General features: G+C 61.0%; 1 protein-coding gene across 6 annotated transcripts in view; it reads right to left on the bottom strand.

The window, feature by feature from the left end:
* UNC5A (unc-5 netrin receptor A) overlaps positions 1-14,253 on the bottom strand; it is a 57,939-nt gene that overhangs the window by 7,495 nt on the left and 36,191 nt on the right. For all 6 annotated transcript variants that reach the window (XM_045028460.1, XM_045028463.1, XM_045028461.1 and 3 more), the window contains 6 exons: positions 12,767-12,931; positions 5,912-6,100; positions 5,410-5,709; positions 5,078-5,165; positions 4,781-4,949; positions 3,228-3,461 (listed from right to left, as the gene is read on the bottom strand). In XM_045028460.1, coding sequence (XP_044884395.1) covers positions 3,228-3,461; positions 4,781-4,949; positions 5,078-5,165; positions 5,410-5,709; positions 5,912-6,100; positions 12,767-12,931 — 1,145 coding nt within the window. The remainder of the gene's footprint in view (positions 1-3,227; positions 3,462-4,780; positions 4,950-5,077; positions 5,166-5,409; positions 5,710-5,911; positions 6,101-12,766; positions 12,932-14,253) is intronic.

Here is a 14,253-nt window from a genome sequence, read left to right as displayed (position 1 = left end):
TCTGTACTGGGCCCAGGGCTGTTCAACAGATTCATAAATGATCTGGCAAAGGGGGTAAATAGGGAGGGAGCAAAGTTTGCAGATGATACAAAGCTACTGAAGAAGTTAAGTCCCAGGCAAACTGTGAAGAGCTACAAAGAGATCTCACTAAACTGGGTGACAGGGCAACAAAATGCAGATGAAATTCAATGTTGATAAATGCAAAGTGATGCACATTGGAAACCATCATCCCAACTCTACATATACAATGCTGGGGTCTAAATTAGCAGTTACCACTCAAGAAAGAGCCCTTGGCACCATTATGGACAGTTCTCTGAAAACATCCACACAATGTGCAGCGGCAGTCAAAACAGCTAAGAGAATGTCAGGAACTATTAAGAAAGGGATAGATCGGGGTGGGCACCTTTCAGCAGTGCTGTGCCGAGTCTTCATTTATTCTCTCTGATTTAAGGTTTCGCGTGCCAGTCATACATTTTAAAATTTTTAGGAGGTCTCTTTCTCTAAGTCTATAATATAGAAGTAAACTATTGTTGTATGTAAAGTAAATAAGGTTTTAAAAATGTTTAAGAAGCTTCATTTAAAATTAAATTAAAATGCAGAGGCCCCCGGACTGGTGGCCAGAACCCGGGCAGTGTGAGTGCCCCTGAAAATCAGCTTGTGTGCCGCCTTCGGCACGTGTGCCATAGGTTACCTACCCCTGGGATAGATAATAAGACAGAAAATATCATGTTGCCTCTTTATAAATCCATGGTACACCCACACCCTGAATACTGCGTGCAGATGTGGTCGCTCCATCTCAAAAAAGATACATTCGAACTAGAAAAAGTACAGGGAAGGGCACCAAAAATGATGAGGGGATGGAACGGCTGCTGTATGAGGAGAGATTAAGAAGACTGGGACTGTTCAGCTTGGACAAGAGACGACTAAGGGGGGATATGATGATAGAGGTCTATAAAATCGTGACTGGTGTGGAGAAAGTGATGAGGGACGTGTTATTTACCCCTTCCCATAACACAAGAACCAGGGGTCAGCCAAGGAAATGAACAGGCAGCAGGTTTAAAACAAACAGAAGGAAGTACTTCACACAGCGCATAGTCAACCTGTGGAACTCCTTGCCAGGGGATGTTGTGAAGGCCAGAAGTATAAGTGGGCACAAAAAAAAGGAGGTAAGTTCCTGGAGGACAGGTCCCTCAGTGGCTGCTAGCCAGGATGGGCAGGGATGCAAGCCCACGCTCCGGGTGTCTCTAAGCCTGTGAGGGCCAGCAGCCGGGGCTGGATGCCAGGGGACGGATCACTCGCACTCGCCCTGTTCTGGTCACTCCCTCTGGGGCACCTGGCACTGGCCGCTGGCGGCAGACGGGACACTGGGCTGGACGGGCCCTCGGGCTGACCCAGGCAGGCTGTTCTCATGTAGATGGGAAAGGAACTGGCTGGCGGGCTAGGAACATGAGTGAGGGCCAGAACCCTGCCAGGACTGGAGTAGCAGGGAGCTCCCCCCATGACCGCACTCCCACCCTGCTCCCTACAGCACCCCCTGCTGGGAGAGGCTGGGAGTCCCCCCAGTGCCAGAGCTCCCCGCTGCTCTCCATGTGCCCCCCAGGTCTGGCACAGAGTGTGCTTGGTCCAGGCCTCTCTCAGCTGGGCTCTTTGCAAAGGGGAGGCAGGGCCTGGGAGGCAGGGCCTGGGTCAGGGCAGGGCTGAGGAGCAGGGTGGGGTTGGGGTCAGGATCATGGCAGAGCTGGGGGTCAGGACTGGGGTAAGGGTGGGGCGGAGGTGCTCGGGTCAGGGCGGGGCTGGGGTCAGGCCATGGGGCTGGGCGGAGGTCAGGCCAAGAGGCAGGGCGGGGGGCAGGCCGTGGGGCAGGCCGTGGGGCAGGCCATGGGGCGGTACCTGGAGCACGTCCGGGGTGTCACGGAGGCAGAACACACGGACGCTGTACTCCAGGGAGCTGCAGGGGGCAGGGCGGGGGGCAGGGCATGGGGCAGGGTGGAGGGCAGGCCGGGGGGCAGGCCGGGGAGCAGGCCATGGGGCGGTACCTGGAGCACGTCCGGGGTGTCGCGGAGGCAGTACACGCGGACGCTGTACTCCAGGGAGCTGCAGGGGGCAGGGTGGGGGGCAGGCCGGGGGGCAGGGTGGGGGGCAGGCCGTGGGGCAGGCCGTGGGGCGGTACCTGGAGCACGTCCGGGGTGTTGCGGAGGCAGTACACGCGGACGCTGTACTCCAGGGAGCTGCAGGGGGCAGGCCGGGGGGCAGGGCGTGGGGCAGGCCGGGGGGCGGTACCTGGAGCACGTCCGGGGTGTCGCGGAGGCAGTACACGCGGACGCTGTACTCCAGGGAGCTGCAGGGGACAGGCCGGGGGGCAGGCCTGGGGGCAGGGCGGGGGGCAGGGCGTGGGGCAGGCCGTGGGGCGGTACCTGGAGCACGTCCGGGGTGTCGTGGAGGCAGTACACGCGGACGCTGTACTCCAGGGAGCTGCAGGGGGCAGGCCGGGGGGCAGGGCGTGGGGCAGGGCGTGGGGCAGGCCGTGGGGCGGTACCTGGAGCACGTCCGGGGATGTCGCGGAGGCAGTACACGCGGACGCTGTACTCCAGGGAGCTGCAGGGGGCAGGGCGGGGGCAGGGTGGAGGGCAGGCCGTGGGGCAGGGCATGGGGCAGGCCATGGGGCGGTACCTGGAGCACGTCCGGGGTGTCGCGGAGGCAGTACACGCGGACGCTGTACTCCAGGGAGCTGCAGGGGGCAGGCCGGGGGGCAGGGCGTGGGGCAGGGCGTGGGGCAGGCCGTGGGGCGGTACCTGGAGCACGTCCGGGGTGTCGCGGAGGCAGTACACGCGGACGCTGTACTCCAGGGAGCTGCAGGGGGCAGGGCGGGGGCAGGGTGGAGGGCAGGCCGTGGGGCAGGGCATGGGGCAGGCCATGGGGCGGTACCTGGAGCACGTCCGGGGTGTCGCGGAGGCAGTACACGCGGACGCTGTACTCCAGGGAGCTGCAGGGGACAGGCCGGGGGGCAGGGCGGGGGGCAGGGCGGGGGGCGGGGCAGGGCGTGGGGCAGGGCGTGGGGCAGGCCGGGGGGCGGTACCTGGAGCACGTCCGGGGTGTCGCGGAGGCAGTACACGCGGACGCTGTACTCCAGGGAGCTGCAGGGGACAGGCCGGGGGGCAGGGCGGGGGGCGGGGCAGGCCGTGGGGCAGGGCGGGGGGCAGGGGATGGGGCAGGCCGGGGGGCGGTACCTGGAGCACGTCCGGGGTGTCGCGGAGGCAGTACACGCGGACGCTGTACTCCAGGGAGCTGCAGGAGGCCGGCGCGAAGAGCAGGAGCTTGAGGCGCTTGGCGGCCGCCATGCTGAGCGACTCCCCCACCAGGGCGAAGCGCCCCAGCTGCTCCGTGAAGACGTAGGCGGCCTGGGCCTCCAGCTGGCAGTAATAGAGCCCCGAGGCCGCCTCCTCCCCGACCTGCAGCACGTCCTGCAGCAGAGACCCCAGAGCTGGGCACGCGGCCCCCGGCCCCCCTCAGCCCTGCCTGCCACCGCGAGCCAGCGCCCTGCGCGGGGAGCCCACCTGGGGGGCGCCGGGCGGGGACCTGCCCCTGCCTGGGGGGCTCCAAGCGGGGACCTGCCCCTGCCCTGGGGGGCTCCGAGCGGGGACCTGCCCCTGCCCTGGGGGGCTCCGAGCGGGGACCCTCCCCCTTCCCCTTCCCCTGCCTGGGGGGCTCCGAGCGGGGACCCTCCCCCTTCCCCTTCCCCTGCCTGGGGGGCTCCGAGCGGGGACCCTCCCCCTTCCCCTCCCCCTGCCCTGGGGGGGGCTGAGCGGGGACCTGCCCCTGCCCTGGGGGGTGCCGAGCGGGGACCTGCCCCTCCTCCTCCCCCTGTCCTGGGGGGCTCCAAGTGGGGACCCTCCCCCTTCCCCTGCCTGGGGGGCACCGGGCGGGGACCCTCCCCCTCCTCCTGTCCTGGGGGGCTCCGAGTGGGGACCTGCCCCTGCCCTGGGGGGCGCCGAGCGGGGACCTGCCCGTGTCTGGGGGGCTCCGAGTGGGGACCTGCCCCTGCCCTGGGGGGCGCCGAGCGGGGACCTGCCCCTGCCCTGGGGGGCTCCGAGTGGGGACCTGCCCCTGCCCTGGGGGGCTCTGAGCGGGGACCTGCCCCCTGCCTGGGGGGCTCCGAGTGGGGACCCTCCCCCTCCTCCTCCCCCTGCCCTGGGGGGCTCCGAGCGGGGACCTGCCCCTGCCCTGGGGGGCGCCGAGCGGGGACCTGCCCGTGTCTGGGGGGCGCCGAGCGGGGACCTGCCCCTGCCCTGGGGGGCTCTGAGCGGGGACCTGCCCCCTGCCTGGGGGGCTCCGAGTGGGGACCCTCCCCCTCCTCCTCCCCCTGCCCTGGGGGGCTCCGAGCGGGGACCTGCCCCTGCCCTGGGGGGCGCCGAGCGGGGACCTGCCCGTGTCTGGGGGGCGCCGAGCGGGGACCTGCCCCTGCCCTGGGGGGCTCCGAGCGGGGACCTGCCCCTGCCCTGGGGGGCGCCGGGCGGGGACCTGCCCCTGCCCTGGGGGGCTCCGAGCGGGGACCTGCCCCTGCCTGGGGGGCGCCGGGCGGGGACCTGCCCCTGCCCTGGGGGGCGCCGGGCGGGGACCTGCCCCGTGCCTGGGGGGCTCCGGGCGGGGACCCCAGGCTTAGCTGTTTTCTTTCCCAGGCCATGTCGGGGGAGGGGACGTGCACCCCCTGTGAGTGCCTTTGGGGTCCCCTCAGCACTCCCAATATCAGCCCCCGCTATGGGCCCCTGGCCCAGGCACTCACCTCCCAGGTGCCCTCACACGACTGCTTCTTCAGGCGGATGCTCCAGTCGGCGGCGTTGGCCTCCACGCAGTGCCCCAGGGCCAGGATGGCGGGACGCGTGAGCAGCACCCCCGGCGGCCCACAGCTGACGATGGGGCTCAGCAGGGTCTGGCAGCCGGCGAGGGGCAACCTCCACAGGGAGAGGAGAGAGGGTGAGGGGTGAGACGGGGCACTGCCAGGGCACGGAGCTGGCACCAGCTGCAGGGAGCTCCACGCTGGTGGCCCAGGGGCTGGCAGGGCTGCAGGCCCAGCACCTACCTCACATCCTCCTGCTTGTGCAGCGTCAGGTAGACCTCGTAGATCTTCCCCCGCGGGATGGCGTCGGGCGGGATGAGCAGGCTGATCCCTGCAGCAGGGCAGATGGCACAGGTCAGCGGGGGCTGCCCTGACCCCAGCCCCGCCCACGGGGCCCACCGGCCTTTCTGGCTCCAGCCCTGCCCCGTGCCCCACCCCGGGCTGGAGTGCAGGCCCAGCATGGCAAGCCCAGGCGCCCCACGGCACCCACTGCCCGGTGGGCAGGGGGATGGATTCTCACGCTGGCTCGCAGGCCGGGGCCCCAGGGTGCCGCCCCACTCCCGCGCCAGCCGTACCTGTGTTGGGGATCAGGAGCCGCCCCCCCAGGAAATTGAAGGTGCCGTAGGCCATGTTGGCAGCGCCCCGGGGCAGGGAGCGGAAGCAGCTCTGGGCGGCGAAGCGCGAGACAAAATCCACGCCCTCGGCGGCGGGCGAGCTGTGGTGCAGGGTGTGGCGCCCGGCGCCCAGGGGGCTCAGCAGGTGCCCGTTGCTGAGCTGGAACTTGCTGTGCCCGTCCTGGCGTGAGCACAGGGAGCCCTGGTAGGTCATGGTGGTGGTGCTGAGGTCGGGCTGGATGGTGAGCAGGTGGGACGTCCCTGTGAGCGGGCAGAGGGTGAGCCAGTCAGTGCTGCCCCCCCACGGTCCCGCCCCTTGCCCAGGCCGATGGGAAGGGTCCTGGGGCCTGGGCCCGGCTCTGTGCCAGCAGGCTGGCAGGGAGGAGCCCTCCAGGACCGCGCTGCCCGAGCCCATGGAGCTGCACCCCGCCCAGTGCTGCCCGCGTCCCCATGCCGCACGCACCTGCCTTGGCTGGCTTGCTGCTGACGGGCTGGAAGCCGGCGGTGAGGATGGACGAGTCGGCCACATCGGGGTCCAGGCCCCCCTTCTTGCGGCAGCACACCAGGACCACCACGAGCAGCAGCAGCACCAGGCAGACGGCCACGGCCATGAGCCCCACGTACAGTGCCACGTCCTCGGGGCCAGAGGCGGCTGGGGGGAGAACCGCGCTGAGCCAGGCTTTGCTCTGGCCAGAGCCGCGGGGTCCTGTGCTGCAGCGCCCCCCACAGGAGGGGATGGGCAGGCACCCAGGGAGCCTGGGGCTCGGCACGAGGGTTTCTCCCTGGGCATGTGCCAGATCGGGGCTGAGGCCTTCTGTGGGGCTTGTGCCAGGGCCAGGCTCCCCACTGGGCCCCACTCCTGGCACCTGCATTCGCAAAGCGTCTCTGTCCCCACGGGAAACGCAGCTGAGGACATGAGAGTACCTGTGGCCTGACATAGAATCACAGGACTGGCAGGGACCTCGAGAGGTCATCTAGTCCAGTCCCCTGCCCTCCTGGCAGGACTAAGTACACCTCTATACACCCCTATATAACGCTGTCCTCGGGCGCCAAAAAGTCTTACCGCGTTATAGGTGAAACCGTGTTATATTGAACTTGCTTTGATCCACCGGAGTGCGCAGCCCCCCACCCCCCGGAGCACTGCTTTACCGCGTTATATCCAAATTCGTGTTATATCGGGTGGCGTTATACCAGGGTAGAGGTGTATTATCTAGACCACCCCTGACAGGTGTTTGTCTAACCTGCTCTTAAAAATCCCCAGTGATGGAGATTCCACAACCTCCCTCAGCAATTTATTCCAGTGCTTAACCACCCTGACAGGAAGTTTTTCCTAATGTCCAACCCAAACCTCCCTTGCTGCAAGTTAAGCCCATTGCTTCTTGTCCTGCCCTCAGAGGTTAAGAAGAAGAATTTTTCTCCCTCCTCCTTGTAACAACCTTTTATGTACTTGAAAACTGTTACCACTGGAGGATACCTAATGTGATGCCAATTTTTTAAAAGGGCTTGAGAGGTGATCCCGGCAATTACAGGCCGATAAGCCTGACTTCAGTACTGGGCAAACTGGTTGAAACTATAGTCAAGAACAGAATTGTCAGAGACAGAGATGAACATTGTCAGGCATGTAGATAAACATAATGTGTTGGGGAAGAGTCAACATGGTGTTTGTACAGGGAAATCACGCCTCAGCAATCTACTAGGATTCTTTGAGGGGGTCAACCAGCATGTGGACAAGGGGGGGATCCGGTGGATATAGCGCACTTAGATTTCCAGAAAGCCTTTGACAAGGTCCCTCACCAAAGGCTCTTAAGCAAAGTGAGCTGCCCATGGGATGAAAGGGAAGGTCCTCTCATGGGTCAGTAACTGGTTAAAAGAGAGGAAACAAAGGGGAAGTATAAACGGTCAGTTTTCAGAATGGAGAGAGGTAAATACAGTAACTCCTCACTTAAAATCATTTCAGTTAACGTCATTTTGTTGTTACGTGGCTGATCAAGTAGGGAATGTGCTCGTCTGAAGTTGTGTAATGCTCCCGTCTAACGTCATTTGGCAGCCTCCTGCTTTGTTTACTGCTTGTAGGCAGGGATAGCTCGGTGCTTTGAGCATTGGCCTGCTAAACCCAGGCTTGTGAGTTCAATCCTTGAGGGGGCCACTTAGGGATCTGGAGCAAAATCAGTATTTGGTCCTGCTAGCGAAGGCAGGGGGCTGGACTCAATGACCCTTCGGGGTTCCTGCCAGTTCTAGGAGACAGGTCTATCTCCATTAATTTTATTTATCTTAATTTTAAGAGCAGCCCGTTGCAGCTGGCTGGTGGGGGCTTGGAACCAGGGTGGACCAGCAGCCCCCCATCAGCTCCCCCCATCAGCTCCCCGCCCCCCTAAGTTCCCTGTGCAGCAGCCGCCCAGCAGGCTAGCAAGGCAGTTCAGCTGTCCCTCCCCCCACTGCCTTGGAGCTGCTCCCCGAGCCTCCTGCTTGCTGTGGAGGGGGGGGCGGGAGGAGGGGCTAATGTCAGGGTGTCCCCCTCCCCCCTGCTCCTGCACCCCGCTTACCCCTTCTCCATATAGAGCAGGGAGGGGACACGAATGGAGAGAGAGAGAGAGCCTGGGGCAGCAGCTGCTGTCTCAACTTCCTGATCCACTTCAAAAGACAATGCACTGAAGAGTGGGTCAGCTTCCTTAAAGGGGCAGTGCGCATCTCTGGTGTGGGTCTGGCTCCCCTCCCTCGTGTTCCTGCTGCCTTGTGTGAGAGGCTACAGTAACAACGCGTTAACCCTTGAGGGCTCAGCGAGTGCTAGTTCATCATTTAGCAGCAAGGCTCCCTGGGAAATATCCCTCCCTCTGACTCCACCACCTCAACCAAGCTTCACAGTCATCATAGCTGTGAACAGTAATAAATTGTTTGTTTAAAACAATTACTGTGTGTACATCTATATAATATATAGTTTTTTGTCTGGTGAAAAAAATTTCCCTGGAACCTAACCCCCCATTTACATTAATTCTTATGAGGAAATTGGATTTGCTTAACATCATTTCACTTAAAGTTGCATTTTTCAGGAACAGAACTACACCGTTAAGCGAGGAGTTACTGTAGTGGTGTCCCCCAGGGGTCTGTTCTGGGACCAGTCCTATTCAACAGATTAATAAATGATCTGGAGAAAGGGGTCAACAGGGAGGTGGCAAAATCTGCAGATGATCCAAAACTACTCAAGATAGTACTAAAGTCCCAGGCAGATTGCGAAGAGCTACAAAAGGATCTCACAAAACTGGTCAACAAAATGGCAGATGAAATTCAATGTCGATAAATGCAAAGTGATGCACATTGGAAACCATCATCCCAACTCTACATATACAATGCTGGGGTCTAAATTAGCTGTTACCACTCAAGAAAGAGACCTTGGAGTCATTGTGGATGGTTCTCTGAAAACATCCCCTCACTGTGCAGCAGCAGTCAAAAAAGTGAACAGAATGTTGGGAGTCATTAGGAAAGGGATAGATGGTAAAACAGAAAATATCAGATTACCTCTATGTAAATCCATGATACGCCCACCCCTTGAATACTGCGTGCAGATGTGGTCACCCCACCTCAAAAAAAGATATATTGGAATTGGAAAAGGTTCAGGAAAGGGCAACAAAAATGATTAAGGGGATAGAATGGCTGCTGTATGAGGAGAGATTAATAAGACTGGGACTTTTCATCTTGGAAAAGAGACGGCTAAGGGGGGATAGGATAGAGGGCTATAAAATCCTGACTGGTGTGGAGAAAGTAAATCAGGAAGTGTTATTTTCTCCTTCTCATAACACAAGAACTAGGGGGCACCAAATTAAATTAATAGGCAGCAGGTTTAAAACGAACAAAAGGAAGTATTTTTTCACACAACGCACAGTCAACCTGTGGAACTCCTTGCCAGATGTTGTTGTGATGGCCAAGACTATAACATGGTTCAAAAAAGAACTAGATAAATTCATGGAGGGTAGGTCCATCAATGGCTATTAGCCAGGATGGGCAGGGATGCCAGAAGCTGGGAATGGGCGACAGGGGAAGGATCACTTCATGATTCCCCGCTCTGTTCATTCCCTCTGGGGCACCTGGCATTGGCCACTGTCAGAAGACAGGATATTGGGCTAGATGGACCTTTGGTCTGACCCAGTCTGGCCGTTCTTATGTTCTCGTGTCTTGCTTACAACACTCCTGCTAATACAGCCCAGAAGGATGTTCACTTTTTTTGCAACAGCGTTACACTGTTGACTCATATTTAGCTTGTGATCCACTACGACCCCCCCAATCCCTTTCTGCCGTACTCCTCCCTAGGCAGTCATTGCCCATTTTGTATGTGTGCAACTGATTGTTCCTTCCTAAGTGGAGCACTTTGCATTTGTCCTTATTGAATTTCATCCTATTTACTTCAGACCATCTCTCCAGTTTGTCCAGATCATTTTGAATTTTCATCCTATCCTCCAAAGCCCTTGCAACCCCTCCCAGCTTGGTATCGTCTGCAAACTTCATAAGTGGACTCTCTATGCCATTACCTAACTCACCGATGAAGATATTGAACAGAAACGGACTCAGAACTGATCCCTGCGGGACCCCACTCGTTATGTCCTTCCAGCATGACTGTGGGCCACTGATAACTACTCTCTGGGAAGTTTTCCAACCAGTTTTGCACCCACCTTATAGTCAGGGGCGGCTCCAGGCATCAGCACGCCAAACACGTGCCTGGGGCGGCAAGCCACGGGATGGCGCTCTGCTGGTCACCGCGAGGGCGGCAGGCAGGCTGCCTTTGGCGACATGCCTGCAGAGGGTCCGCTGGTCCCGTGGCTTCGACGGACCTCCCGCAGGCTGCCGCCGGATCCACGGGACCGGGGACCTCCCGCAGGCAAGCCGCCGAATCTGCGGGACCGGGGACCTCCCGCAGGCAAGCCGCCGAAGGCAGGCTGCCTGCAGTGCTTGGTGCGGCAAAATACCTAGAGCCACCCCTGCTTATAGTAGCTCCATAGGTTGCATTTCCCTAGTTTGTTTATGAGCCGGTCATGCGAGACAGTATCAAAAGCCTTACTAAAGTCAAGATATACCACGTCTACCGCTTCCCCCCATCCACAAGGCTTGTTCCCCTGTCACAGAAAGCTCTCAGGTTGGTTTCACACAGCTAACTGTTACTTAACATCTTCTAGGTGTTTGCAAATTGGTTGCTTCATTATTTGCTCCATTGTCTTTCCGGGTAATGAAGTTAAGCTGACTGGTCTGTAATTCCCTGGGTTGTCCTTATTTCCCTTTTTACAGATTGACACTAGATTTGCCATTTTCCAGTACGCTGGAATCTCGCCCGTCTTCCATGACTTTCCGAAGATAACTGCTAATGGCTCAGATATCTCCTCCGTCAGCTCCTTGAGCACTCTAGGATGTATTTCCCTGGGGACTGGAAGACATCTAACTTGTCTAAGGGATCTTTAACGTGTACTTTCCCCTATTTTAGCCTCTGAGCCTACCTCATTGTCACTGGCATTCACTACGTTAGACGTCCAATCGCCACCAACCTTCTTGGTGAAAACCGAGACAAAGACGTCATTAAGCACCTCTGCCATTTCCGCATTTTCTGTTACTGTCTTTCCCCCTCATTGAGTAAAGGGTCTACTCTGTCCTTGGGCTTCCTCTTGCTTCTAAGGTATTTGTAGAATGTTTTCTCGTTACCCTTAATGTCTCTGGCTAGTCTGATCTCGTTTTGTGCCTTGGCCTTTCTAATATGTCCCTACATACTTCTGTTATTTGTTTATATTCATCCTTCGTCATTTGACCAAGTTTCCACTTTCTGTAGGACCCTTTTTGAATTTCAGGTCACTGAACATCTCCTGGGTAAGCCAGGCTAGTCTCTTGCCAGACTTCCCATCTTTCCTACACCGGGGGTAGTTTGCTCTTGTGCCCTTAATAACGTCTCTTTGAAACACTGCCGACGGTCTTCAGTTGTTTTTCCCCTTACACGGGGCGGGGACCATGGGAGCGTGCCCCTGAGAGTGCAGTGTGCATGCCAACGGGCCTGGTGATTGCACGCCAGGCTGCCAGTGCGTGTGTGCGGGTGAGTGTACATGCATGTGTGCGGGTGCATGCGTGTGTGCATGCGTGTGTGTACACATGTGTGTGTGCACGCATTTGCAGGGCACCTCCTGGCTCTCCCCGGTCGCCTGCCCGCCCGCCCACCCACCCACCAGCTGGCTGCGGGGGATGGGTCAGCACTGTGAGAACTTGTGATTTGATGTAAATGGCAAAGCGAGGTAACGAGCAGTGCACTGACGGGCCCTGCTGCTCAGGCCCCGGGGGCTGCCTTGGAGCTCCCTCTGCAGAGCCTCGGGCAGTGCTCCCCACCCGCCGCATGCACATGGGCACCAGACCCCACTGCACAGCCCTGGACCCACCTGAGCCCCCGGGCTGGGCTCTCAGAGGGCCAGGATCAGATACACCTGGTGATACACCCTCTGTCAGACATGGGCTGGGGGTGCAGAGGCTGCAGGGAATGGTGTGGGGTGGCCAAGGGGTCAGCCAGGGGGTCTTACGGGGCGCAGACGCTGCCAATCTGCTAACTGATGAGCCAGGACTGACTGGCCCAGCCCCACACGCTGGCCTGGCAGCTGGCATGTGCCACCCCCCAGGGCCATGGCACCAGAAGCTGTGACTAAGGGGGAATTTTCTTAATGTTTTGTATGAACACAGTGTGTGCCTCAGTTTCCCCTCTGTGTCGCACAAGTATCTCGGTGCGGGACAAGGGTGTGTGATCGTTGCAGAGACCCAGAGGGCAGGTGTAATGGCCGACACTCTGTATCCTGGCCCTGCCTCTGCACGGAGCCAGCCAGAGGAGCTGGAGGCCAGGGGACAGAGGAGGGGGAGTGGGCGTGACTGAGGCTGGGCTGCTGGAGGCTGCTCAGTCTCCTGGGTGGGGGTCAGGGCAGAGCAGGGGGGGTGGACTTCATTGAATCTTCCTGTGCTCACATGGTCTGTCCTTCCATGCGGGAGGGATAGCTCAGTGGTTTGCACATGGGCCTGCTAAACCCAGGGTTGTGAGTCAATCCTTGAGGAAGCCACTTAGGGATCTGGGGCAACAATTGGTCCTGCTAGTGAAGGCAGGGCCTGGACTCGATGACCTTTCAAGGTCCCTTCCAGTTCTAGGAGATTGGTATATCTCCAATTATTACCTTTATGCTGCGCGCCAGGCGACTAATAACTGGTCTGTGCCACAGGGGCTCTGTGGCTGAGGGGGTCAGGGGAGTCCAGCCCCCGGGGCTCTGTGGCTGGGGGGCAGCGCTGGGGACGGGCAGGGACCCAGGGAGGAGACACTCACCCTGGCTGCAGAGCTCGGTGGTGCAGTTGCGGGTCTCCAGCTCGGCTCCTTGGCAGTCCTGGCCCCCGTTGCGAGGCGCTGGCTCTGAACACTCGCGGCTCCGCCAGTGCGTGCAGTCCAGAGCGCACAGCGACCACCGGCTCCAGCCTGACCAGCCGCCGTCCACTGCACATAGCAGCCAGTGAGCGCGTGGGAACCTTGGCCAGACCTCTGCCCCACTGCACATCACTGCACCCTCCCCACTGCATGTCACTGCACCGCACCCTACTGCACCCTCCTCACTGCACACTGCACTTCACTGAACCCTCCCCAATGCACCTCCCCACACTCCACTGCCTGGCCTCACTGCACGTCACTGCACCCCCCACACACTGTGTCCCACTGCCCCCTCCCCACTGCCCCCCATTGCCCTTGGCTCCTTGCCCAGGTTTCTAATGGGGTTGGGACACGGACATGGGACGGAACAACACGGACACGGGGGGGTGAAGATGACACAGCTGGGGGGGGCTGGGCACAGAGTGGGGCGACTCACAAAGGAAAGGAACCTGCTGCTCAGCCTGCAACCCCGGCTCAGGGAGCGGGTGACCTCCCTCCAGTCACACCACGCAGCAGCTTGTCCGGCACCGCTCCGGGACGGCCCAGGCCTGGGACAGTGGGGGCTGCGGGTCGGGACTGAGGGGCACCGGCAGAGCTGGGGGAGGGGGCACAGGGCTGGGACAGTGGGGGGCTGCGGGTCGGGATTGAGGGGCACCGGCAGAGCTGGGGGGAAGGGGCACAGGGCTGGGACAGTGGGGGCTGCGGGTCGGGACTGAGGGGCACCGGCACAGCTGGGGGGAGGGGGCACAGGGCTGGGACAGAGGGGGCTGCGGGTCGGGACTGAGGGGCACCGGCAGAGCTGGGGGAGGGGGCACAGGGCTGGGACAGCGGGGGCTGCGGGTCGGGACTGAGGGGCACCGGCAGAGCTGGGGGAGGGGGCACAGGGCTGGGACAGCGGGGGCTGCGGGTCGGGACTGAGGGGCACCGGCAGAGCTGGGGGAGGGGGCACAGGGCTGGGACAGCGGGGGCTGCGGGTCGGGACTGAGGGGCACCGGCAGAGCTGGGGGAGGGGGCACAGGGCTGGGACAGTGGGGGGCTGCGGGTCGGGACTGAGGGGCACCGGCAGAGCTGGGGGAGGGGGCACAGGGCTGGGAAAGCGGGGGCTGCGGGTCGGAACTGAGGGGCACCGGCAGAGCTGGGGGAGGGGGCACAGGGCTGGGACAGTGGGGGGCTGCGGGTCGGGACTGAGGGGCACCGGCAGAGCTGGGGGGGGCCAAGGGCTGGGACAGCCGTCGCTGCGGGTCGGGACTGAGGGGCACCGGCAGAGCTGGGGGAGGGGGCACAGGGCTGGGACTGCGGGCTGCGGTAGGGTACTGAGGGGCACCGGCAGAGCTGGGGGAGGGGGCACAGGGCTGGGACAGTGGGGGCTGCGGGTCGGGACTGAGGGGCAC

This window comes from Mauremys mutica, chromosome 8, assembly GCF_020497125.1.
Source record: "Mauremys mutica isolate MM-2020 ecotype Southern chromosome 8, ASM2049712v1, whole genome shotgun sequence".
Lineage (NCBI taxonomy): Eukaryota > Metazoa > Chordata > Testudines > Geoemydidae > Mauremys > Mauremys mutica.
Note: the sequence above shows the minus strand (reverse complement) of the source record. Positions and strands in the feature narration are given on the sequence as shown.